General features: G+C 32.7%; 6 protein-coding genes across 7 annotated transcripts; all 6 read right to left on the bottom strand.

Moving 5' to 3' along the window:
• Positions 1 to 6,043: 6,043 nt before the first annotated feature.
• LOC116342074 lies at positions 6,044 to 7,050 on the bottom strand. Its single transcript, XM_031769565.1, has 2 exons — positions 6,948 to 7,050; positions 6,044 to 6,758 (listed from the first exon to the last, which is right to left on the bottom strand). Exons 1-2 carry the CDS (start codon positions 6,996 to 6,998, stop codon positions 6,183 to 6,185), a joined length of 627 nt encoding a protein of 208 aa, XP_031625425.1. The 5' UTR covers positions 6,999 to 7,050; the 3' UTR covers positions 6,044 to 6,182.
• A 195-nt stretch (positions 7,051 to 7,245) lies between these two features.
• LOC116342029 (aminoacylase-1A-like) lies at positions 7,246 to 9,689 on the bottom strand. Its single transcript, XM_031769499.1, has 7 exons — positions 9,416 to 9,689; positions 9,155 to 9,363; positions 8,334 to 9,020; positions 8,131 to 8,225; positions 7,937 to 8,070; positions 7,816 to 7,876; positions 7,246 to 7,747 (listed from the first exon to the last, which is right to left on the bottom strand). The coding sequence occupies exons 1-7, from the start codon at positions 9,490 to 9,492 to the stop codon at positions 7,601 to 7,603; spliced, it is 1,410 nt and encodes a 469-aa protein (XP_031625359.1). The 5' UTR covers positions 9,493 to 9,689; the 3' UTR covers positions 7,246 to 7,600.
• Positions 9,690 to 10,168: 479 nt separating this feature from the next.
• On the bottom strand, positions 10,169 to 12,255 carry LOC116341995 (aminoacylase-1A-like). The gene is made up of 6 exons (XM_031769453.1): positions 11,938 to 12,255; positions 11,679 to 11,878; positions 11,234 to 11,589; positions 10,751 to 11,176; positions 10,555 to 10,688; positions 10,169 to 10,492 (listed from the first exon to the last, which is right to left on the bottom strand). Exons 1-6 carry the CDS (start codon positions 12,024 to 12,026, stop codon positions 10,288 to 10,290), a joined length of 1,410 nt encoding a protein of 469 aa, XP_031625313.1. The 5' UTR covers positions 12,027 to 12,255; the 3' UTR covers positions 10,169 to 10,287.
• A 1,928-nt stretch (positions 12,256 to 14,183) lies between these two features.
• LOC116341994 lies at positions 14,184 to 17,678 on the bottom strand. The gene is made up of 4 exons (XM_031769452.1): positions 17,199 to 17,678; positions 15,205 to 15,728; positions 14,738 to 15,106; positions 14,184 to 14,678 (listed from the first exon to the last, which is right to left on the bottom strand). Exons 1-4 carry the CDS (start codon positions 17,549 to 17,551, stop codon positions 14,395 to 14,397), a joined length of 1,530 nt encoding a protein of 509 aa, XP_031625312.1. The 5' UTR covers positions 17,552 to 17,678; the 3' UTR covers positions 14,184 to 14,394.
• A 717-nt stretch (positions 17,679 to 18,395) lies between these two features.
• Positions 18,396 to 20,577, bottom strand: LOC116342071 (aminoacylase-1-like). Of its 2 annotated transcripts, none has more exons than XM_031769561.1 (6): positions 20,443 to 20,577; positions 20,026 to 20,204; positions 19,180 to 19,958; positions 18,976 to 19,109; positions 18,852 to 18,912; positions 18,396 to 18,776 (listed from the first exon to the last, which is right to left on the bottom strand). In XM_031769561.1, the coding sequence occupies exons 1-6, from the start codon at positions 20,496 to 20,498 to the stop codon at positions 18,633 to 18,635; spliced, it is 1,353 nt and encodes a 450-aa protein (XP_031625421.1). In that variant the 5' UTR covers positions 20,499 to 20,577; the 3' UTR covers positions 18,396 to 18,632. The 2 variants fall into 2 exon arrangements, with proteins under 2 accessions (XP_031625421.1, XP_031625422.1); XM_031769562.1 differs by lacking the exon at positions 20,443 to 20,577 and adding an exon at positions 20,276 to 20,373 and having other exon boundaries at positions 18,846 to 18,912.
• Positions 20,578 to 21,007: 430 nt separating this feature from the next.
• On the bottom strand, positions 21,008 to 23,119 carry LOC116342070 (aminoacylase-1A-like). Its single transcript, XM_031769560.1, has 7 exons — positions 22,947 to 23,119; positions 22,631 to 22,887; positions 21,885 to 22,564; positions 21,649 to 21,744; positions 21,458 to 21,585; positions 21,337 to 21,397; positions 21,008 to 21,274 (listed from the first exon to the last, which is right to left on the bottom strand). The coding sequence occupies exons 1-7, from the start codon at positions 23,003 to 23,005 to the stop codon at positions 21,122 to 21,124; spliced, it is 1,434 nt and encodes a 477-aa protein (XP_031625420.1). The 5' UTR covers positions 23,006 to 23,119; the 3' UTR covers positions 21,008 to 21,121.
• Between the last annotated feature and the right edge of the window lie 270 nt (positions 23,120 to 23,389).

Here is a 23,389-nt window from a genome sequence, read left to right on the forward strand (position 1 = left end):
TAGCGAAGAGTAGAACACATATATAAAAATTACTGCGCAATTCGTGATTTGACATATTTCAATCAGTGTCAGACATTATATTGGAATATTTTCAGCCAGCTGAATTAGCTCAGGCTGCTATCGTCAGCAAGTCAGCTGAAATGGAGTGAAAACAATAGAAGTGATTGTTATGTTTTTTGTGAGAATGAAAGTGTTTTTAGAACTATAAAAATCACTTCCATTGTTGTCGCTACATTTCAGCGCCTGACGTCAGTTGCGTGAGCTGATTCATCTGGCTGAAAATATCTCAATATAATGTCTGATTAGTGTATTGGAATTTTGATATCTTTCTTTTTCGTCTGACCAGTAAACCTTTAAATGTCAAACGCCGATTTTCGATGTTTTCGATGAAAAAAATCGAAAATCGGCGTCAAAAATATTCAAAGGTTTACTGGTGAGTGGAAGCGAAGATTGTTGGGATCACGTTCACCACATGAAATCGTAATAAACTTTAAATTATCTTCTTATCGTCACACATTTACGATTGCTTCAATGATTCTTTCATAGATTCCAATGCCTTTCAAATAGTTATCTGCATTGATGTATTCATCGTGTTCATGAGTGGCGAAAATCCCAACACTGGAATACCTTGCTTAAAATTTAAATGAAACATCGTAAGAAATGGATATAAAAAAATGATTTAAAATAATTACATTCCGAATATATTTGCTATCTGTACCCGCCTGAAATACAGCCAGTGTAACGTTCAATTGCCTGAAAATTGAAATGAATTCGTGTTAGTTTCTAGATAAACAATTTAAACGTGTTCATTCCATAAAATGTGTTACATTGTATCAGTGGCATTTTTAAATGCCGTCCAATATGAATTTGAGCTATCAACCGATGTCCATGATGGTTTCATGCCTCGTATTATTTGCAGGGTAACATTTTTACCTGCTTCTTTCGCCCAGCTTTCAATCTATTTTTTGATTTTCAATCCAATTTATTCATGCTTGAGAAAATTTACTTCAACATTTCAAATTGATTACCGTTTGTTCAAACCAGTCACCATCAGCGTCGATTGCCAAACGTACATCAAAATAGGCGCTCATTATTTAATTTAACATACACCTTCCATGTGACGAAATTGATGGTTTTGTTCGACTTTGTCTTTTTTTGTTTTTTGATGTGCTTGACTGACTCGTTTAATATGGGCACTTTGTGATTTGCATACAATAACATCAATCATCATTCCGGTCATCTGGAGATTGTGGAACAGTATTGACAGTTTGAAAAGGTAATTTTCCTACGAATTTAAATCGTTTTGTGAATACGTTTTGATGATTCGTTCATTTTCTCTTGATTGCTATGGAATTCTCGATATTCAAGCTATGATGAACATTCAAATGGCTATAAATACAAGATGTAATTGCGTTATTTTTACTCTAAAAATGTTTCTAGAGACAAAAAACCTATAAACTTTGAATATATGTGGCATTATTAGTACAGAATGATGAATTTTTGTCAAAAAAAAGTGAATTTTTGTACGGAAAGTGTATTTTAACGTGATTTTATCGCAAAACAAAGGCCAGATTCGGCTTTCTCGTACCAAAAAACCCCCCAATACGAATTTTCAGGTGAAAAAAATAATCGGCAAGTTGTTTTTAAAATTCGTCGAAATGCCTCCTAGTATGAAAACTACCAAAGGCTGTAGCGAAAAAAAATCAGGGACCGGTTCGCGCATATTTCTATGCCTGATAGCTATGCTAAGCATAGTGGGGACGCAAGCCGCAACGCACCCGTCGCCATTCGATTCGAGCTATATTGTATGCGTACGTCTCTCAATGCACGGTCGCCCGCATATATGTTCGTTGTATTGTTCATATAGAGTGAACGGCGATGCGTCGGTTGCGTTTGCGGCTATGCTTGGTATATCTATGCTATCTAGCGTATTAAGGCATAGAAATATGCGCGAACCGGTCCCTGAATGGCATATGCCGTTTTGCTCAACAGGCGCAACCCATAGTGATGTATCCTTGTAAATAAAATTTAATTTTTAAACAAAATTCTTACAACTGCATTTTTAGCTTTTTTGTTTGTTGTTTTTCCGCTTATATCGCTACTACTACTAGTGGGATATCCGTTACTTTTACGTTTTGGTTTTTCTGGTTGTGTTTTTTGTGACGGCACTGGATCATGTAGTTCGATTTCGTGAAATTGTAATGGAACTTTTGATGCAATCACGATGGACATCTTTTTCAATCCAATTATAATGTTGTGTGCACCACTAGGGGCAGAGCAGTACTAGAATAATAATTTTTGTTTAAAGTAATTCTATGTTGTGAGTAGTAATCCATATTAATCCGTAGTAATACACACTTGTGTAAATTCTAACAGCAGTGCAATGACGTTTCATGTGTACGTTGTGTATGACATTTGCTAGGCATTAAGCGATCGCAGTATATTTTGGATGAGATATTTTATTGTTAAAAAATGGAAAATAACGAATTTAATTTAATAAATATCGAATAAATTGTTTCAATCCGCAATATACGACGAACGCTTTATTCCTAACAAATTTAATACACAACGTACACATGAAACGTCATTGCACTGCTGTTAGAATTTACGTATAAGTGTGTATTACTATGGATTAATATGGATTACTACTCACAACATATAATTACTTTAAACAAAAATGATTATTCTAGTACTGCTCTGTCCCTAGGCGCACCATAATCACAATTCTGTGTATTTACATTACCATTAATTAAGGCTTGGGTATAAAAGAGTGCCCAGATACCGGAATAATTGATCCTTATTTTTTGTGTTACATTGTCCATGAAAATCTTGGTAAATTTGATGTTATTTGATCCTTGTTCATATCTATTTTTGCACAGTTTTTCGATTTCCTTAATTTCATTAACTTGCAAATTATCGTTGGCTGATAGATAATAAACGATAACGAGTTTACTCACAGATGAATATTTAATCACTGTGTATCCCAACTAACCATTTGCTTGCATACAAGAGTATGCACAATTTATGCCCATATTAAACACATTTTGTGAGAAATTTTTCAAAATTTGGTGTATATTTTGTGCACTCACATAGGCACAATTTATGTCCATATTTAACACTTTTATTCTAATATTTGTCAAAAAATCACTACATATTTTGTGCACATTTTGTAAAATATAAGTATACTACACCTCTTTTTGTGTATGTACAAGTGCGATATTATTTGTCATCAATGCAATTGCTAGAATTTTTACATTTTTATTTTTAGATTGTTCTACGATGATATTTGAGAGCTGCAAAAAAATTTGATTCGGCACGTATTGATATTTTTCAAAATCAAAATCCCAATGGAACTTTTTTGCTTCAAATTGATGAATCACCATCATCAAATTGATAAATTTTTCACCATCGGATGCAACAGCATTAAAGTCCACATTTAAAGACTGTGCATATTCAATGAACTCATCCAACTGTTTAAATAATTCATCTGCAACTATACAATAAAATGTAGCTTTGTAGTTTTTGGCATCCTAAATAATTTGAAAAATATGCATTAAGTACGGTAATTGAACGACTAACATTGAATGAATTTACCTCGTATATTATTATATCTATTATCAAGTGTGTAACAGTGTTGTTCAATGAAACCATGCATTGGCCACTCATGTATGTTATCAGTTTTTCCAATCTTGTCTGAAAATGTCCATTATATAGTGATCACATTTTAATATATACACAAATTCTCACCTTTTCTCGAACATCAACAATAGGCATACAATTAAGCCACGCATTGCCAAATTCAAAATAGGTTTGTTGATATTAGGTATAGTTATGTTATCCGTTAGATATGTTATGATGCATTGAGGTCCAAAACAGACAATATATTGAACTAACTGGTCAGTTGAGCTGACAGTACGTTAGCCAGCTAAATGGGCTAAAACAATAGACGTTATTGTTTTAATGATGAATCACTTTTCTTGTTTTAATAGTAGTCATTGTTCATTATAACAATAACTTCTATGTTTTGGTCCATTTAGCTGGCTAGCGTACTGTCAGCTCAACTGACCAGTTAGTTCAATATATTGTCTGGTCCAAAGATACTGTAAAACCAAAATCATATGGAATTCATTCATTCATTCTTTGTAAATATGTTTGCCAATTGATGCCCAATTATTTACAATGCTTGTGTGTTTTTTATCGCCTCGAAACATTCATCATCAAAATTATCGAAAACAACAATGTGCTCATTTGTAAAATTGCTTGATAGATTTAAGCATTCGGCCCGTGTTACCTCTTGTATATTGATGTTTTTCACCTTGTCTTCAAGTTTCTGCGGAAAAAATATACATCATCACATTCACATGTCATTTTTAAATGAAAATATTTTTTTTTGTGTAAATACTTTACGAACAAACTACATTTGAACTGACAATGAGGTTTTTTCTAGGGAATAAACCAAATAATATTGCAGTTTGTCATTGTTGAAATCTTTTTTTTTTCATATTTGTGATTTTGAAATCACAGCAATTGTGCAATGGAACACTTAAAATTGAAAAAAGTGAATGAAAAGATTTAAAAGAAAAATCATCATCATCATCAATAGGTTTTTCTAGTTATTCAACTTTCATTTTCATTATATCCCGTGTTTTCTCTATGTGCCTTTGAAATGGCACGGACGCAGAAGTCTGCACCTTTGCGTATATGTATAAAGATGTGAGAGTGTAGCTTTGTATGTATATGTGTGCGACATTAGTTGTACGTCTGAATACAAGTGAACAGTATCATCATTGAATACGCAAAGGTGCAGACTACTGCGATTGTGCTATTTGAAAGGCACAACGAGAGAACACGGGATGTTTCCGATTATTTGTCGATTATTACTTTTCCGCACACACCTAGTGTGTAAGGTAAAGTATTGGAATCGGTCGAAAAATTAACACGTACCCTGTACCCTGTACGCAAAAATTTGATAATACGATAACTTTCAAACAAGAAAAGCAATTCAAAATCTGACTTCACAGGATGATTGGAGGTGCCGAGGAATAGGAACCATTAGATTTTGAGCGATTTTGGTTGATAGAGTGAAGTGTCATGTCTGGTGTGATAATGAAATTTCAAATAAAAAAAATATTTTGGTGTGATAATTTTGATGCGAATTCAACATGATCGATGGCAAATTAGTCTGTGAACCTTTCCATGTCATTACAACAACAGGATTTTTTCCATTCACCGGATGAATTAGCGACACTTCAAGATTCAGATCTTCTGCTTGTTTCTTCAAAAATTCAGCACAAAGTCCTAAAATTTATGAACAAAGTTTAACTTTTCTCTTTGATTGAATGGATTTTGCAGATTTTACCAAAATCCGGACCAAATGACAATGTACGAAATTTCAAATATTTTCGAAAAATCTGGATTTCGTTGTTATTAACCAATTTTTCAGTTTCTGGTGTCGATTCGTTTAAGTCATCATAATCAATTTGATAAACGTCATGTGACCATATATAGAGAATAACAAGGGTAAATGTGGTACTAACGCTAAAAGCAAGAAAATGTGCTTTAAATGTGGTAAAATCACTGCTGAATATGCCGGATAGTGTGGAAAATTACATTTACCAAATAGAATTGATAAAAAAAGAACTTAATGAGATTATTTTGGTACGTATGGTGCCTGCACATCAGTTCTTTCTTCCATAGTTTTCAATGAAAATACTAAATGAAACTAAATTTTATCAACCGGAACAATTTCATTTCGCTTCATATTTCAAATGCAAGAGATTGGATTTAGATAATTGTTGTGACAAGACTTGGTTTCATAATCGAAATCATCAACTTAATGACACCTTTGTAATTTTAGCGATAAAAATTCCATTTGATGTATCAGTTCATGACACAAAAATATCACTTGTCGGTAGTTTTACCGATGTGAAATGTTATCAGCATGTGTGACTACATATATTCGAGAAACAAAAACGGTTCATTACGTAATTTAATAAATTTTACTATTTTTCTTAATAAAATAAATTTAATCGTAAAGAAAACATTTTATTTTTGTACAGCATTTATTTTATTTAATCAAAAATCGTTACAACATTGTATTCAGCTGAGGATAGTCGTGCCCCTTTTGAAAACGTAAAAACCCATATGTATGATGTAGATTTTTATGATTTTGGCAAATTTGCTCAGTGGGTACACGGTGTTTTGGGTCTAAGTTTTTTATTTTTAAGGACATATTGAAGATCCGAATCAAATTTGCTGGAATGTTCGCAGCGTGTATGCTCAATTAACACATCCGATTGATTGTGCACATGTTGAAAAATCTCCATCAAATCGCTTAACTTATCTTGTAAATATTTGAATATTTCACTTGCATCGTCTTCATTTATGATTGGTGCTAGGAAATTATTTATCATCGGTGTTGTATATACATCCAATTGAGTTGTCATGTCTCTAAAGTCGCTTAAATATTCGTTCACGGCTTTTTTGAATATCGGTGCGATTTTTTTGTCAGCTGAAGCCTTTTTCTGATACTTCTGCACATCTTTGTCGTAAAGCTGGGCACAAGTATGACATCTCTCAGAAAATGCGGCAATATTATCTACGACTGGCCCCCATTCAGCTTCAACCGAAGCCAGCACATCTTTAACTACCTGATTATCTTTCGACAAGTGATTCAAAATAGTTTTAACTCGTTCATAGGCAAATGAGACTTGGGAATGGTCGGTACATAAACTTTCAAACACCTTCGCCGACTGAATCTGATTTTATAATCACAAAAAAATTGAAATTTAAAAATTTTTTTGAAATCAATGGATTAAGAATCATCCAACGACAATATTTAATCTAATTGCTATTGTACAATTGATCGATTTATTTGGTATAACAAAATTCCAAAAATATTTGATAATTTATTTCAATTCTTGAAGAAAAACCAAAATTTCACTTACGTCACATGTAAAAATGACGACCAAAAAAAGAGCTTGAATGAGAAACTTCATTTTGCGGAAAAATATTTTGCTATGAAAATACAATACTTGATCATTCTGTGACAATCAGTATTTATACGTTTGTTCACCAAAATATCCACGCTGTCAACTATGACAAAGTATATTATGAATTAATCATAATAATTACTTTGTAATGTATAATTTTCTATATTTTTGCATAATATTCAAAATTAATTTATGATTTCAATGGTATCTCTGTAAATGCGTTCTTAATTTTTAATATTTACTATTTGTTGGCACAATGACTGGAGGAAATGTTTTAATTTATTAAATAATTCTAATTAATGACGTTAGTCATGAAGCATCTGGAGTTTGTCTATATATCATTGTTGTTTTATTAGCATAACACTTGACAAAGTTTTATTTAAAAGACTACCTGATTAAAGTATACTTTCATGCAACTGGAAATAAAATAAAATCTCTTCCAATTTGTTATTTTACATTATTACAAGTTCCAAGGGCATTGCATTTTATAGATCTGTCAAATCGTTAATAAGGTCAGAATTGGTATCGTTAATTGCACCTCAGTGAAATTTTCCATCCAATAAAAGCCTATGGTTAACAACATTTTTATCGTAGCTGATTAATTCGTGTTATACATTGGTCACATGCTCAATAATTTTCTTATACACGTCGATACCAAATAAATAAATATCAGCATTTAAGAACTCGTTATGACCGTGCACTGAATGTAACGTGCTGTTTACGTATGCATTAAATCCAATTGCTGGTATGTTCAACTAAAAAGACAGTAAAAGTTCATTTCAATGCATTTAATGGTATTTTTTAAATGTTAAAGTATGCGTACACTTCGAATGAACCGAGAATCTGTTGTGGCAAACATTATTTGTGGAGTAACTTTCAAGTTGCTGAAAATTGACATTTGATTAAACTAACGACAAAACATTGTATTTTATTTTTAAATGTACAATTCGGTAACCGCATTTAAGAGAGGCTGCCAAAATGGATTTGTGTCGTCAATAGGAGTTGCAAGTGCTTTGGGTCCCTTTTGTATGTAATTAATCGTAATATTTCCCCCAGCTTCCTCGCACCACTGTTCAACCTGAAATAAAGCTCTCGTTTAGATGTTACTTCGACGTTTAATGAACAAGTGATTGTCCACCTGCTTTTCAAATTCATCAAGATCGGCGTCAACCGAATGACGAATATCAAAAATTGCATTCATTTCAGGTGGAATTACATTGTTTTCGGTGCCACCTAGAAGGTAACGAAATACGTATTGTGATGCAATGCATATCATTAGTTTCACAATGTAAGAGTGAATAAGTTTATAATATAATTGAAATCAATGCAAATCAAACACACCTTTTAAAATGGTCAAATTAATCGATGTAACTTGTCCGATTGGATATCTTAAAACGTTCAATTTCCATGATTCGACAAATCGAAATTCCATGAATTTATTGACAACATAGCTTAATTTTTCACCAACAGTGTCATTGAATAATTTTGATCCATGTCCGGAATGTCCATGAAATATCAGCTCAAGCATCCATGCCGTTTTTTCACTATAATATGCACCTAGTTCATTGGGCGTTGTTTCTATACCGCCTCCTTCGTCCAACATGAAACCAATATTCAACGCTTTGAATTCTTCAGATTGAATGAATCCGTACATGCCATGCATCCCGCCCATTTCTTCGTCAGGTACAAATATGACGTGAACGGTTCGATTCATTTGTTTTACGCCTTGCCGTTTTAGAGCACGAATTGCCGCCAAATATTGCATTCCGATTGACTTCATATCTAGAGAACCACGCGCAAAGATATCACCATTTTCATCGATTTCGGCTGCAAACGGTGGATGCGTCCAAAATTTTTCGTAAACTGGAACAACATCCATGTGTGAATTCAACATAATTGAGGATAATTCGGGTTTCAATCCGTCCCACGTGATCACCACTACTGGATTCTTATCATTCACTGGATAATACACAGACATGGGCAAATCTAAGCTTTTCGCTTGTCTCGTTAAAAATTCAACGCATGGCTCTGTAATGTCATTTATGTTTTGAAATTGATTACTGTAAAAAATGTCTTTTATTTTCAATGTAAAATTCATAATCGAAGTCATTTCAATGCAATCTTGAAATTCAAAATAATTAAATGTTCTCAGAAAATTATACCATAATCAATATTTGGGTGAACACTTGGAATTCGTAAATATTCGCGAAGTATGTTTATCTCTTCATCATCATCCCAGTTTTTCGTACTGTGTTTTGGTTTATCTGTAGAATCGATTGGCTTCACTTCATTCTCACTTTCTGGTTGTCCAATGCTTTCCAACAATTTCCAAGCATTAGGATAGTACAAAATACCAAGAATTACACCAAGGCTACAAATGGAATTATCAGACAGAAATACAAAAAACAAACAAAAAAAATCACCATATGCAAATAAATGCGAAAAACTTGATATTGCAAATGTATCGAGAGACACACGATGGTTTTTCATCCGTTTCCATTTCTGTCGAGATATTACACTCAATTTGAAGATTTTGAAAATTTGAAGAAAAAAAATCGTGAACGTTTATACAAACGATTTTTTCAACTAACTCGTATGTTCGTTCATTTAAAAATTACACAGGTGTAGTATAGCGTTCATGATTTTTATCTTTTATCTTTTCACACTCCGTTTATACGAAAAGATTACTATCCAAAGCGTTCTCTTTCACAATTTTAAATATACTGAAAGTGATATTTAAACTCACAAGACAATTAATATGTTGTTTGTTTCCAGACTGATAATCTGAAAAGCATAATAAATTATTGTAATTACTGATTTGGTGAGATAAAAGACAAAAAATAAACAAATTGATTTCCAAAATTGTTGTATTGTTGCAAAATAGATCAAAAACAAAGACTCCAACCAAGTAAACGAACAAAAATGACACGAAACACCACTAATTTTGAGTCAACAGAAAATTGATTTCGTAAAATAAAGGACGCAATAACTATCCAGATCGGACCCCCTATTAGTTAAATTTCACCTCCTAATAAACTGAATAAAAGAACCAAAATGTTTTTTTCCAAAATAGCAATTTTATTAATTTGAATCTTACATACTTGCAACCATCTTGAAACGCAGCAAGTTTTTGTAAGAATAAACACAACTATAGCAAAAATGAATTAATTATTAATTATCTTGAGAAATCAATACCAGGAAGCATTTTCATTCGACGGATCAGTATACATTTTAAAAGTGTTAGATAAAATATGTGTCTCGTTTATGTTAAATTTAAAGTGTATTGTTGGTTGCGTTAAACATTTGCCAAACTTGGAATAATTTTCTTATAAACATTGATTCCATTCAAGTAAGTCATCACATTGATGTACTCATTGTGATCGTGTAGTTTCGCCACTGTATTCATCAGTGGTGAAAATCCAAAAGCGGGTATATTATATCGTCGAATGTATCTCATGTCTGACGAAGCCCACAATACCATTGGTTGAATTTTTATGCCACTAAAAGATGAAATATATTCTTAAGAATAAGAAATTCAAGTGAAATCGTTTTAAGTACGTACGATTCTTCCGTGGAACTTTTGAAAGCCGACCAAAATGGATTTGAATCATCAACTGGAGTAACTTTTTCTTTTTCACCTTTATTTAGAGCCTTAATTGTTATATCACCCCCCGCTTCTGTACACCAACCATTGATCTTTAACAAAAAATCAAAAGATTTTTATTGTAAATTATTGAAAATGATCTTTTTTTACTGACCATTCTATTAAATTCATCCAGATCAGTGTCGACGGCAATGCGAATATCAAAGGTCGCGCTCATTTCAGCTGGTATGACATTATTTTCGACGCCACCTTTTACTTTTGTCAAATTGATCGTTGTTACATTTCCATAAGGATAGTTCAATTCATTCAATTTTCTACTTTCCTCCGCACGGAATTCCATAAACTTTCGCAAGACAAGGTTAAACTTTTCACCGGGGGTATAATTAAGTAATTTGGATCCATGTCCAGATTGTCCATGGAATATAAATTCTAATTGCCAAATGGTTCGTTCTGCATGATAGACTGGCATAACTCCTTCGTCGTTGATTGCAACACTGCCTTCGTCCAATACAAAGGTCACGTTTAGTGATTTGAATGCAACTGACTTGACAAATTCGACCATTCCACGTTTACCACCGACCTAAATATAATAATTGTATTAGTGTAATCAACTAACCACAAATATAATAGAACCTACTTCCTCATCGGGGACGTACACGATGTGTACTGTTCGTTTTAGGCGATCTACACCATCCCGTTGCAATGATCGAATTGCAGCCAAGTATTGCATTCCAACGGATTTCATGTCTTGAGTGCCACGAGCGAAAATGTCATCATTATCATCGATATCAGCACCAAATGGTGGATGCGTCCAGTATTCTACGTAAACAGGAACCACATCCATGTGTGAATTCAACATGATTGCTGGCAATTCTGGCTGTGAGCCTTTCCATGTAATCACAACTACTGGATTTTGGTCATCAACCGGATAATAAATGGCGATCGGAAGATTTAAACTGGCCGCTTGTTGTTTTAAGAATTCCACACATGGTTCTGTAGCAATGAACACAATTCAAAATTAGATCATATAGTACTATACCAATTTCAATTTCACAAAATCCTTAAATTAATTTATAACTAACCGTAGTCAACGTTTGGATGCACGCTTGGGATTCGTAAATATTCTCGAAAAATGTTGATTTCTTCATTATCGTCCCATTTGGATGGTTTTAACGGGCTGGTATTTACGTAGACAGGCTTATTTTGAGTTTTATTATTTGAATTTTCACTTTGTGCCTCCTTGCCGGAGGTGAAATACACTACTCCAATAATTATAAGGACACTGAAAAATAAACACTGTTTTCAATTTAATCAATATATCAACTCATTTAAATCAATTACCACAAAAAGGCCATCAATAAAAACTGCAAATTGAGCACATAGCGAGATATAAAAGACTTTTTCGTGGATATTGATCTTCTTCTTTCCATTTCTCAAAAATATTTACGTTTAGTTTTTTTTTAACAAGTGAATGTGACACGTACACGAATGTTGGAGTTCTCAAAAATTTTAAATGCGATAACAATGACTTTAGACCCATAAATATGATACTTTTTTTACGGCGCTGCAAAGAAATATCTTAAATTCGAGCACCATATTCGATCTCTGTCGTCGAAACTCACTTTTTTATCTTCTTCTTATATTCCAAACTTTTTATTTTCTTATTTATAGAACCAATAATCGGTTAATGAAAATTGTATGCATGATAAGATTTTTTCTATTGTTTATTGCTTGCTTTTAATACATTGGCAAATAAATTCAAAAGTGGCAAAGTAACGCCATCTCAGAGAAAACAAAACCAAAAATTACAAAAAATATTTTCGTTTCAATTATTGAATATCCGCCAGTAACAATAAAAAATCTACAGAATGAAAAGACTCCATACTTGTAATCACACATTTGAAAATTGTAAACACTTTTTTATATTATTTCATCAATGTATTTTTGTATATTTTTTGGTGTTTGGGTACATGATATTGATAACAAACGTAACTTTGCATACGGACAATAATTGACAACACATAATCTCAATAATATTCGAAACATAACATTTTGTTTATTAATCTATTAGTAAACACTGGTGATCCTTGTCGACTCAAATGACTGACATTTTTCAAAAACAAAATTCCGGAATGTCAACAAAACTAATTTAACAAAAGATTAAGACAATAAATATCAATATAAATTTCTTTTATTTATTTATTTATTTATTTGAGGTTTTAATGTCTACCTAAAACAGGACGACAGTACAATAGCGTACAATAGTTATGCTTGGAAAAGAGTGGAATACCCTCATATTAAAAACCAAGATCTTTTCAATCAAAATCAATTCAAATTTCAATATGTAATTAGTATAATACTAATAGCAAAATAAGTTATCACAAAATTTCACTACAAAACGTAAATAACAAAAGTATAGAATTCAAAACAAAATTCAATGTTAATAAAAATTACAACAATAGTTGCTGGTCAATAATAAATCAAATCAAAATATGTAATATAGATATCACAAAAATTATTTAAAATTTTGATGGTTAAAATAAAGTCGCGTATTCAATAGAAAATCATAATCACATTTGTTTTGCTTTCTCCGAGATTATTATTAAATGGATTTTTGTACCGAATGAATTTCTTTATTCAACTTAAACACAGATAATACAGCAATAAATCTATCTACAAATCTTTTGGTAAATAATTTTTGTTGGCTTCTTATTATGCATATACAACAAAATATAAGTATATTTGGCTGAAGGTTGTTTTGAAAACCATTTTTATTAAAATTTACATTGGTTTTAAAAAAAATGCTAAATCCAATCAACAGACTTTTTGAGAGTAACAATGATTTTTGAAGTTTTCACATCGCTTTCCCAACGTTTAAGTTTCATTTATTTTGCAGGAATAACAGATCACAAATATTTACAATCGTTTACAATTGGTTTTTATAATAGTTATTTCCTGTTATTTTTATATATCAAGTCTTTATTACAGACGATATCGTGTAGTTATTTTATTTCAGTTTCTTTTATTTTTATCTAAATACAATATGTTGATACTCCTCAGGAATGATGATGATAATGAAGGAAGGTCAAACATTGCCCAAATTTTAGGGGACGGAAACCATCAGCTAGTTTTTTATTAGCAAATATTATTTGATCCGCCATTTTGATATTGTGCCATGATTTGCTGACTGAAAGAAACAAGTACTTTATGCACGATTTTGTGCTAAAAAAGAATAATTAAAATAATTTTCACTATTATAAGTGTATAATTATTCAAAACACATAAAAATATGTCTGAACAACAAAACGTCAAAATACTTCATTGTGTCAGTACAATCATTAGATTGTCATTTGACAGAACAAAAAACTAGAAAACTAGCAATTTCATAAAGGAATATTAGCATTATTAGATTATTCAAGCAAAAAACTAGTAAATTAGCTATAAACTAGAAAAACTACCATTGGTTTCTCTCCCCTAGCCCAAATTATAAATGATTTAAATCGATTGCAAAGTCTCAGACCTTATTTGTTTTCCATAATGAAGAAAAAATACATAAAATACAAAAAAATAAAATGAAACCACCATAGTGAGTGACATGCTTTCCTAGAAAATGACTAACATCACCGGAATTTTTATTAGCTAATTATACATTTTCATGCATCAAATATTGGATAAAAAACAATTAATAAACTATCTTTTTTTGTAAAGTTTCTAGGTAAGTAGTTCCTGTACATTTTGGAATTATTTCCTGTGGAAGTATTTTCTGTTGCACAGATTTTTTTCAATGACGAATTGGTTTCATGAAGAAAAGAAATTGACAAATAGGATAAAGTTCGTTATGATGCAGAACATGCTAATTTTCACTTGGTCTCCTCCACTTGTGTGATTTCCTTCGCTTGTTTCCAAACTGTATACATTGTCATCGTCCTGACCTTGTATAGCTACATGCACTACGCCGGCGCTTTCAACGTCTCGCTTGGCTCTTTGATTATTGGACTTCAATGGAGTTATGAAGACCTCCATGTTGAACTCGCCATCGTTAATTGCCGAAGATGGAGTTTCAATGGTGTAAGAATAGTAGCCTAAATTAGATTTGTAATTTAATAACTAAGTATTTGAGTCTTCAAAATAAAAGCAATACCTTTAAAGTTGCCCTTGATTTTATCAATTATTATTGTAACGCCCGTGCCTGGTACCTCATACTTAAAATATCTTTTCTCATTTTTACCGAGCTTATCATTTTCCACCTTGTTACCAATACCCGGTGTCTGTGGCACACTACATATCACGCTGTTAATCTTATCGTAAACATGTGTAAGACGCTCATAGCTTGGTATGACAAATGAATCTTGACTGGCGAGAGTATTTAAATTATCTTCAACGATATTACTACCAATACCAATAGCGAATATGGTGATATTGGATTGTTTTGCGTGTTCAGCTGCCGATGTGGCAAGATGCGCATCATCGGGTTGGCCATCTGTGAAAATTACCATGATTTTAGGGATTCCTGTGTGGGGATACAGAAAAAAATAGTTTTGGAATTAATAATTAAATTAAATTGTATAAAATGCAAATGATAACATGTCACTATTAAACTATACTCACCAGTATCATTTACAGCCATTTGAAGTATTGTGCAGCCTTCTTCAATGCCAAGATTAGTTTTCGTACCACCATCGGGATAATATGAATCATCAATTTTCTGTTTCATTTGATCTCGGGTTAAATTGCTTTTCAACGGAAAAATAACTTCTACTGAAGTACTGAACAATACATAACCGACGTCTGCCAAGTCATTTGAAAATGTATCAATCAAATTGTCAGCAGCTTGTTTTGCATACTTGTAGTCGTTAGCACCAATACTACCTGAACCATCCATAACGATTGCCAAGTTCATTCTACCTTTGCACATGTTACAATCAGTGCCAAATTTTTTATTCATTGCATTGACTCGCTTCACGAATTCTTCCTCTGTTCCCTTGCCTCCATTTTCTCCAGCCCCATTGTAGTAGTATTTCCAATATTTTGCCTGTGCTCCTAGCTCATTGGATGCGGGTAGCGCTTCAGCAACTAAATATAGTCTGATTCGGGCAAAAACTCCAGAAAATAATGGTATTCGAAGGTTTTCCCTGCATATAAAAGATAATACTAGTACATAATAATAATAAATTTAATTTGACGAGACGTTCTATATTAGCGAATGATTCATAAGATAACAAATCTTATCAGCTGTTCAAATGAAATGCATTTTCTTTATCGAGAAAGTCAATCAAGGGTTTTGCTAGATAGCTCAATCAGCAGACAAGTATTTTACAATACAATGAGATATTTCATCAACTCGCAGTCTCTTGATTAGTTGATCAATTATATTAATAATATTAACACCATCTTCCCTGTTTGTAATTGTCTCTTTGTGGAATTTATACCACATTGGGTCTTTGACCAGCATGCCCGCGTGCACATATTGGTATAAATGTAGGTCTCGTAATAAATAAATAAATATTCCTCGACAACCCCAATAATCTTAAGTAGACAAAAATTTTGAGGTGATCCCAATACTTTTTCTGCACACAGGGGTGTGTGCGGAAAAGTAAAAAATATGTTTTCATTTATAAATAGTGATTCATTTTCAGATATGTCTCGAGTTAGCATAATCGTAACTTTTACTTATAATCAGACATTAGACTCGAGCTATGCATATAGCGGCTGCTATTTTATAGGTGCTATTCATAGGCGCTATTTAATTCGTGTGCTGTGTGTTACACCGAGTAGGAATATCATAGCATACTATTCGTTTGTACATTTGAATGTGAGTACGAGAGAGATGTAGAAAATAACTCACAATATGCATAAATGCATTAAAACGAGATCAATAGCGCCTATGAATAGCGGCTATGAAATAGCAGCAGCTATATCCATAGCTCAAACCTAATGTCTGCTTATAATACAACACTCAGACCTCACATTTTCTCAACCATAATAATAATAGGTAATAATTCTGGAACATACCCTTTCACTTGCCGTCCAAATCAAAAGTAAATTTAAATTAAAAGTTTTACGTTGTGTACAACAAGCAGTGTAAAATGACAATGATTTTTTTATGTACGGTCAAATATCAAAACGTCAACATTGGTCTGACTCAGGACTTTGGATAATCCTGCAAATACAATAGTGGCAACTTGGCGATTTGCCGTAATTTCTAACCACATTCGGTAATAATTTAAAATTTTAAGAAAAAACCCTAACGAAGCTTGAAAAGCATAACAAACAGAAAATGTTTTTTTCAAGAAATAAATTAACATTTTATTTATAATTAAAACTAATAAGAATAGACGATAAATATTGTTTTAATGGGTATACCCATCTATAGATAGTGAGTTGCTATAGTCAGCATTGGTGCACACACAAAAAATTCCAGGGAGGGGTAATGAAAATTTTCTAAAAAAATTGGTTTCCTTTTTTTGTAACGATCTCAAAAAACCCTAGCAAAATGAAAGATTTTTTTTCTAAAATTTTCGAAATTTGTAAAGGGATAATCGAAATTTCGGCGAATTTGGAAAGGAGTAATGGTATTTATTAGATAGTTGCGTAATGCTCACCATTTGATATCCTTTTTTTCTTTGGCCAACAATTTTTCAATTTCTTTCCAAAGTTGATCGAGTTTTGGATGACTACCAGTAATCATGGCATCATCAAATCCGATTCTATCAATTTGCCAAATACCACCATTATAGCCTGGTCGATATGTATCTTGATCCGTACCAAACTTTGATTCCACATAAGCGATTCTTCTCAACATTTTCTCGTCACCACCAAATATTGAGGATTTCTCAATTTTTTTTATCACTTCGCACACCACATCTTCACCTTTTGCTTCAGGTACCAGAGTATTATCAATTGCCCAAGCGTACAATGAAAAGAATAGAACAAGCGCGAAATTGAGTAATAACATAATGCGAAATGTATACAATCTTGGATAATTCCAATAAAAAACCACTTTTTACGAATAACAAATTGAAATATGTAAAATTGCTCTTAATACTTCTAAAATATTTTTAGTAAAAGGAAACGTCTGCTTTTTCAATGTTTGAAAAGTCAAATATAATAAAATTCTTTCATTAGCAGTTACTTATATATTGCCTAACTTGTTTGTGATGGAAATATTGTTTGTTTGTGTGTGTTTGAGTGTATATGTCCGTTTACAGCTATGTATGGTCATATTAAAAAAAGCATTGATATGGCTACAATAAAGAAATATGTAGCATGAGTAATGATACGTTGCGTACTTTTCGCAACTTGAACATTCATAAGTCTACTGCTAATTATTACTACATTGGCATTTGATATCCGCAGTGGGGGTACAATTCGGGGAATCCTTTGAATTTTATGAAGATAAGATTGCAGAATAAGAATTCGTATTTTATTCATGACTCAGTTCTCACAGATTCGACAGAAAAAAAAAAACAAAATAAAATTCCAGTAGGAGTGAAACATAACACACAACCAAATTGTATCACAACATCGATGCTGTGTTCACTTTCGTTTTCAATTCTCCTCTTCCTCACTCTTTCTATTTTTCTCTGTAATGTTCTCTGTACATCGCCCATCAAGTCAGTGTTGATGTCATGCAATCTACTGCCTCTTATCTTCAAGCATTTATTTGTTCAAGTAATTTTTCAAAAGTTTTAATTATTAAAAAAAAAAATTTAAATTGGAATGTGATTCACCGCAACCCATTTTAATACAACAATAATAGCCACGTATTTGTTCATATTATAAAATTTATATTTCTACCCTACTCCTTTTTCATACGATAAGTTGATCATTTTTCAATTTCAAGTGATTTTCAATAATATATTATAAAAAAGAAACAATGTTGGAATAATACAAATCTTTTCATATCGCTTCTTTGGTTTCTCAATGTTACTTGAGTTTTGATTGTTTCTTTGACATCATTGAACTGAATATTGTTGGATTTCACTTTAGAATTGAATCCAATTATTGTACGTTCACACAAAGTAATGGTGGCAAGTTCAAACATTGCCTAAATTATAAATGATCTTTTTGTAAATTTGGATGCCTTTCAAAAATGTCTCAACATTGATGTATTCGTTGTGATCGTGTAGCTTTGGTATTGTATTAATCAGAGGGGAGAATCCGATGGCTGATATTTTTAGCTGAAATATAAATTTCTTGTTAATGGAATAATTCTCATATTCAACATTTATTACAAAATATTGATTTACACAAACCCGTCGAAGATATCTGTTATCTGAAGCGCCTCCTAAAATAACTGGCTTCACTTTGATACCGCTAAAAGTATGACATTTTTGGTATTTTGAATGATTCTCTTGCAATACACGACGTATTACTTACGATTCTTCAGTGGCTGTTTTAAAGGCCATCCAAAATGGGTTTGAACTGTCTGTGCGTGTGACTTGTTCATTTTCACCTTTATCTAAAAAGTTTATTGAGATATTTCCACCAGCTTCTGCACACCATTTGTTTACCTATATAAATGTACAAATTATATTTTTACTCTTTTTCATTCTCTCTACCCCTCTCTGCATCAATACTAACCATTTCTTCAAAGTCATGAACACTAGTACTGACGGCAATGCGAATATCAAACGTAGCGCTCATCTCAGCCGGGACAATATTTCTCAAAATGCCACCCTTCAAAATGGTTAAATTGATCGTCGTCACATTTTCATATAGGTGATTCATCTCAGTGAATTTTTTCAGTTCTTCTGCACGGAGTGCCATGAGTTTACCAACAACATAGCTCATCTTTTCACCAGGTGTGCTTGGAAATAGTCGAGCACCATGTTCGGATGTGCCATGGAATATAAATTCGACTTGCCACATTGTTCGTTCACCCTTGAACACATACAAAACACCTTCATAGTTCAAAATTAAACCGCCTTCATCAAGAGTAAACGCGACATTCAGTGCGATAAATTCATTTGTCTTAACAAAACTAGCCATTCCATCATGTCCAACTTCTTCATCAGGTACAAAAGTGATGTGTACTGTTCGTTTGAGTCGATCAATTCCATCTCGTTTGAGTGCTCGAACCGCTGCCAAATATTGCATTGCATTTGATTTCATGTCTTGAGCCCCACGTGCAAAGATGTCACCATTTCCATCGATTTCGGCTGCAAACGGTGGATGGGTCCAAAATTTTTCGAATGCCGGAACGACATCCATGTGTGAATTTAACATGATCGAAGGCAATTCAGGCTGAGAACCTTCCCATGTCATTACAACCACAGGTTTGTCGCTCCTGGCTGGATATGAAATCGAAACTGGCAGATTGAGACTTGCCGCCTGTTTCTCTAAGAAAGCAATACATGGTTCTACGAATATAAATATAAAATACAGATAAAAAGACGATTTAAATCTGGTTAAAGCGAATATAATTACTGTAATCGACGTTCGGATGCACGCTTGGAATTCGTAAATATTCACGGAATAATTGAATTTCTTCGTTACTTTCCCATGTGGTTGAGTTTGATACTACAGTTCGAAGTTTATCCGTTTGTTTAGTAACATCATGAAAACCTCTTTCTTCGTTAGCAAATGTAATATATTGACAGACAGCACTAAACGAAAAATAAACGAATTTTAATTGGTTTTGATAAAGTTGATAACAATGTTTCTCTTATTTGCTTACAATATAATCAGAATTGTGAACAAATATCGTAGATACATTATTTCGATTTTTTAATTTGACAAACCCAACAAATCATAAATCACACGAAAAATGTACTTTGAAATAAATATTTATTTTATTGACAAACATATAATAAAATCGACACAAAGTACGTCGACCTTTTTTACATCAATAGATATACTTGTTTGACAGATGCAACTTTTGAGCGCGAAATAGTGTTCATGTAATGAGTTTTGGGTTAGAAGAGACACAGAATTTCGTTCAATGCAATTGCTTGTAATTGCTGGAACACTCAACTAATTCGTGATGTTCATACAATTGCCGGTGGCAGCACTAAATGAACATATTCATCAAAATTGGAAATCAACATACTTTTTACAAATGTCATAAGGTATACAATATACATATTTCTTATCAATAGTTGAGTAATATAAAATAGAAAATGTATGCGATGACTTAGTGCAAAGTTAGATTGCGAATGAATGAAAAAAAAAATCGAAGTTGTGTTGGGTTTTCAGACAGAGTTAATGTCAACAAAACATACAATACGTAAATCACAGTTTAAAAGCTGTAATAAATTCATTAATTCGTTGTTACTACTCTCAATCACATTGGCCTAATTACAATTGCAACAATTGACTATATCTAGTCTATTGATTTACAGCTGTCTTGTATTATTGAATAAACTAATAAATATGATCGTAAATTTTATTTATTCAAACGACATTCAAATACAAAATTGTAACAAAAAACGACTTTCTTTATTAGACATTAAACTGTTTTTGTTTGTATTACATTTTACGTATGTTTCTTTCTCGGAATAGCGTTCTTCTTTTCTGTGTGAAATTAAACGTTTCCCAAATTGCCTAAATTGACAATAATTTTTTTATAAGCATCGATGCCTTTGAGATAAGTGCCAGCATTTATGTATTCATTGTGTTCATGCAATTTTGGAATTGTATTTGGCATCGGTGAAAAACCAAGTGCTGCAATACCAAGCTAAAATGTGAAAAGTTTAAGTTAAATTCATTATGTCACTTTTTCTCAAAGAAAATACAAACACGACGAATGAATCTACTGTCTGAAGCACCAATTCGGATCGTCGGTTCGACCTCAATTCCGCTGAAAATAAATTTTTAATTCACAAAATGACATAACCATTGAATTTTAATTGAAACTAACATTTCATTGGTTGCATTTTTGAAGGCCTGCCAATATACGCTATCAATCGAAGTAACTTCTTCTTTTATCCCTCTTTCGGCAAAGTTCATTGTAATATTACCGCCAGCCTCATCGCACCATCGCCTCAGCTTTTTAGAGATTTAATAACTAAAATTTCTTCATACTCACAATAAGGACCTTGAAATACAAACCATTTGTTCAAATTCGTCAAGATCGACATTAATCGAAATCCGAATGTCAAAAGTGGCACTCATCTCGGGTGGTATCACATTGTTTTCAACGCCTCCCTTTGTGATGGAAGATTAGTTTGTAAATAACTGTTTCTGCGTAATATTTCATAAATTTTGAATAACGACCATGCATCGGCAGTAAAATATGTCGTATTTCGAAAATCAAAATTTAAAAAAAAAACTCGTTTTTGGTATACCTTCACTTTGGTAAGATTAATTGTAGTCACATTGCCATACGGATATCTCAATTCATTCAGTTTCTTCATTTCTTCTTTCCGGAATTCCATGAATTTATTAAGTACATAGTTTAGCTTTTCGCCTGCCGTATTGTTGAACAATCTCGAACCATGGCCGGAATGTCCATGAAATGTGAATTCAATTTGCCAAATGGTTCGTTCACCAACGAGAACGCCCAATGGGCCACTCTCAACTGGCCCACCTTCGTCCAACAGAAGGCCAACATTTAACGAATTAAATTGATCTGTTTTTACGAATGCAGCCATTCCCCGTCTGCCACCCAATTCTTCGTCGGGCACAAACAGCACATGAATAGTTCGCTTCAATTGTTGAACACCGTCACGGTGTAAGGCACGAATTGCGGCCAAATATTGCATTCCAACTGATTTCATATCTTGAGCTCCTCGCGCATAAATATTACCTTTGTTATCCATTTCGGCTGCAAACGGTGGATGCGTCCAAAATTCTTCATAAACCGGCACCACGTCCATATGTGAATTTAGTACAATTGTAGGTAGCTCTGGTTGTGATCCGGGCCATGTCATAAGAACAATGGGATTTTGTTCATCGGCCGGGTAAGAAATTTGCATTGAGAAATTCAAATTTGATGCCAATACTTGCAAAAAATTCACGCACGGCTCTGTCGAATAGTAAAATATTTAAAATATCTCTTCTGATTATTGGATATATATATAATAGACTTTACTGTAATCAATATCTGGATGTGGTGTGGGAATTCGCAAATAATCACGTAAAATTTTAATCTCTTCATCTTGCTCCCATAGCACTATTTGTGGTATAGCAATGGTGGCACTGAAATTGGCATGATCATCATGATCTCCATCGATGTGCTGCGAGCTATGTTCATCATGTGTGCTGTGATCACTTTGTGCTCCATCGGCAGTACTTTCATTGTGAGTGTTTGCGAAGGCGAAGTATCCAATTGTGCCCAGCACCATAACACTTAAAATAATTAGATATTTAGATCAATTGACTAATGAATTAGAAATGCATTAGCCTACCAAAAAACTACAATTATTGAAAACCGAACACTACAAACATATGACTTTATTGTTGTCATTTTGTTGATAGCCTTATAGAATTTATAGATATTGCAAGAATAATTTTAACCATAAAAAAATCAATTGGTTTGGCCTAATTGCGACGAGAAATTTTGCAAGGAAGCAAAAGATCGGTTGTGTGAGCCAATTTCAAACTGAGACCATTTTGCAAAAGCCGATATAAATAGGTTTGCGTGGAAAAATTTCATTATCAAATAAAAATAATGTTATATAGATTACAAAATCTGATTAACTTGCAATATTTTCATACAATTGTGAGCAAATTTGCAACGTTTATTGCCAAATTGTATCGAATTTTATTGTTTTTCACGAGATTAATTTCACGCCACGCCTTAATACTTTTACAGCAGGTCTGGAGTTAATGCATTTTTGCACGTCATACG

The sequence above is a fragment of the Contarinia nasturtii genome, unplaced genomic scaffold, assembly GCF_009176525.2.
Source record: "Contarinia nasturtii isolate CC-2019 unplaced genomic scaffold, AAFC_CNas_1.1 Cnas_scaffold_810, whole genome shotgun sequence".
NCBI lineage: Eukaryota > Metazoa > Arthropoda > Insecta > Diptera > Cecidomyiidae > Contarinia > Contarinia nasturtii.

Excerpts from the sequence above, each read along its gene's own strand:
- LOC116342074 (XM_031769565.1), bottom strand. The coding sequence starts at position 6,998 with ATGAAGTTTCTCATTCAAGCTCTTTTTTTGGTCGTCATTTTTACATGT. Across the intron at positions 6,759-6,947 it reads TCGTCATTTTTACATGTGAC|ATTCAGTCGGCGAAGGTGTT; the intron begins GTAAGTGAAATT and ends TTATAAAATCAG.
- LOC116341994 (XM_031769452.1), bottom strand. The coding sequence starts at position 17,551 with ATGTTATTACTCAATTTCGCGCTTGTTCTATTCTTTTCATTGTACGCT. Across the intron at positions 15,729-17,198 it reads GAAAAAAAGGATATCAAATG|GGAAAACCTTCGAATACCAT; the intron begins GTGAGCATTACG and ends TTTTATATGCAG. Across the intron at positions 15,107-15,204 it reads AATGGCTGTAAATGATACTG|GAATCCCTAAAATCATGGTA; the intron begins GTGAGTATAGTT and ends ATCCCCACACAG.
- LOC116342071 (XM_031769561.1), bottom strand. The coding sequence starts at position 20,498 with ATGAACACTATTTCGCGCTCAAAAGTTGCATCTGTCAAACAAGTATAT. Across the intron at positions 19,110-19,179 it reads TTCATGACTTTGAAGAAATG|GTAAACAAATGGTGTGCAGA; the intron begins GTTAGTATTGAT and ends ACATTTATATAG. Across the intron at positions 18,913-18,975 it reads AAAACAGCCACTGAAGAATC|CGGTATCAAAGTGAAGCCAG; the intron begins GTAAGTAATACG and ends TCATACTTTTAG.
- LOC116342070 (XM_031769560.1), bottom strand. The coding sequence starts at position 23,005 with ATGACAACAATAAAGTCATATGTTTGTAGTGTTCGGTTTTCAATAATT. Across the intron at positions 21,745-21,884 it reads TTAATCTTACCAAAGTGAAG|GGAGGCGTTGAAAACAATGT; the intron begins GTATACCAAAAA and ends TCCATCACAAAG. Across the intron at positions 21,275-21,336 it reads ACAGTAGATTCATTCGTCGT|CTTGGTATTGCAGCACTTGG; the intron begins GTTTGTATTTTC and ends TTCACATTTTAG.
- LOC116342029 (XM_031769499.1), bottom strand. The coding sequence starts at position 9,492 with ATGGAAACGGATGAAAAACCATCGTGTGTCTCTCGATACATTTGCAAT. Across the intron at positions 9,364-9,415 it reads TTCGCATTTATTTGCATATG|CCTTGGTGTAATTCTTGGTA; the intron begins GTGATTTTTTTT and ends TTCCATTTGTAG. Across the intron at positions 8,071-8,130 it reads TTGATGAATTTGAAAAGCAG|GTTGAACAGTGGTGCGAGGA; the intron begins GTGGACAATCAC and ends GCTTTATTTCAG.
- LOC116341995 (XM_031769453.1), bottom strand. The coding sequence starts at position 12,026 with ATGGAAAGAAGAAGATCAATATCCACGAAAAAGTCTTTTATATCTCGC. Across the intron at positions 11,177-11,233 it reads TGTACGTCCCCGATGAGGAA|GTCGGTGGTAAACGTGGAAT; the intron begins GTAGGTTCTATT and ends TATTATATTTAG. Across the intron at positions 10,689-10,750 it reads TGGATGAATTTAATAGAATG|ATCAATGGTTGGTGTACAGA; the intron begins GTCAGTAAAAAA and ends TTTTTGTTAAAG.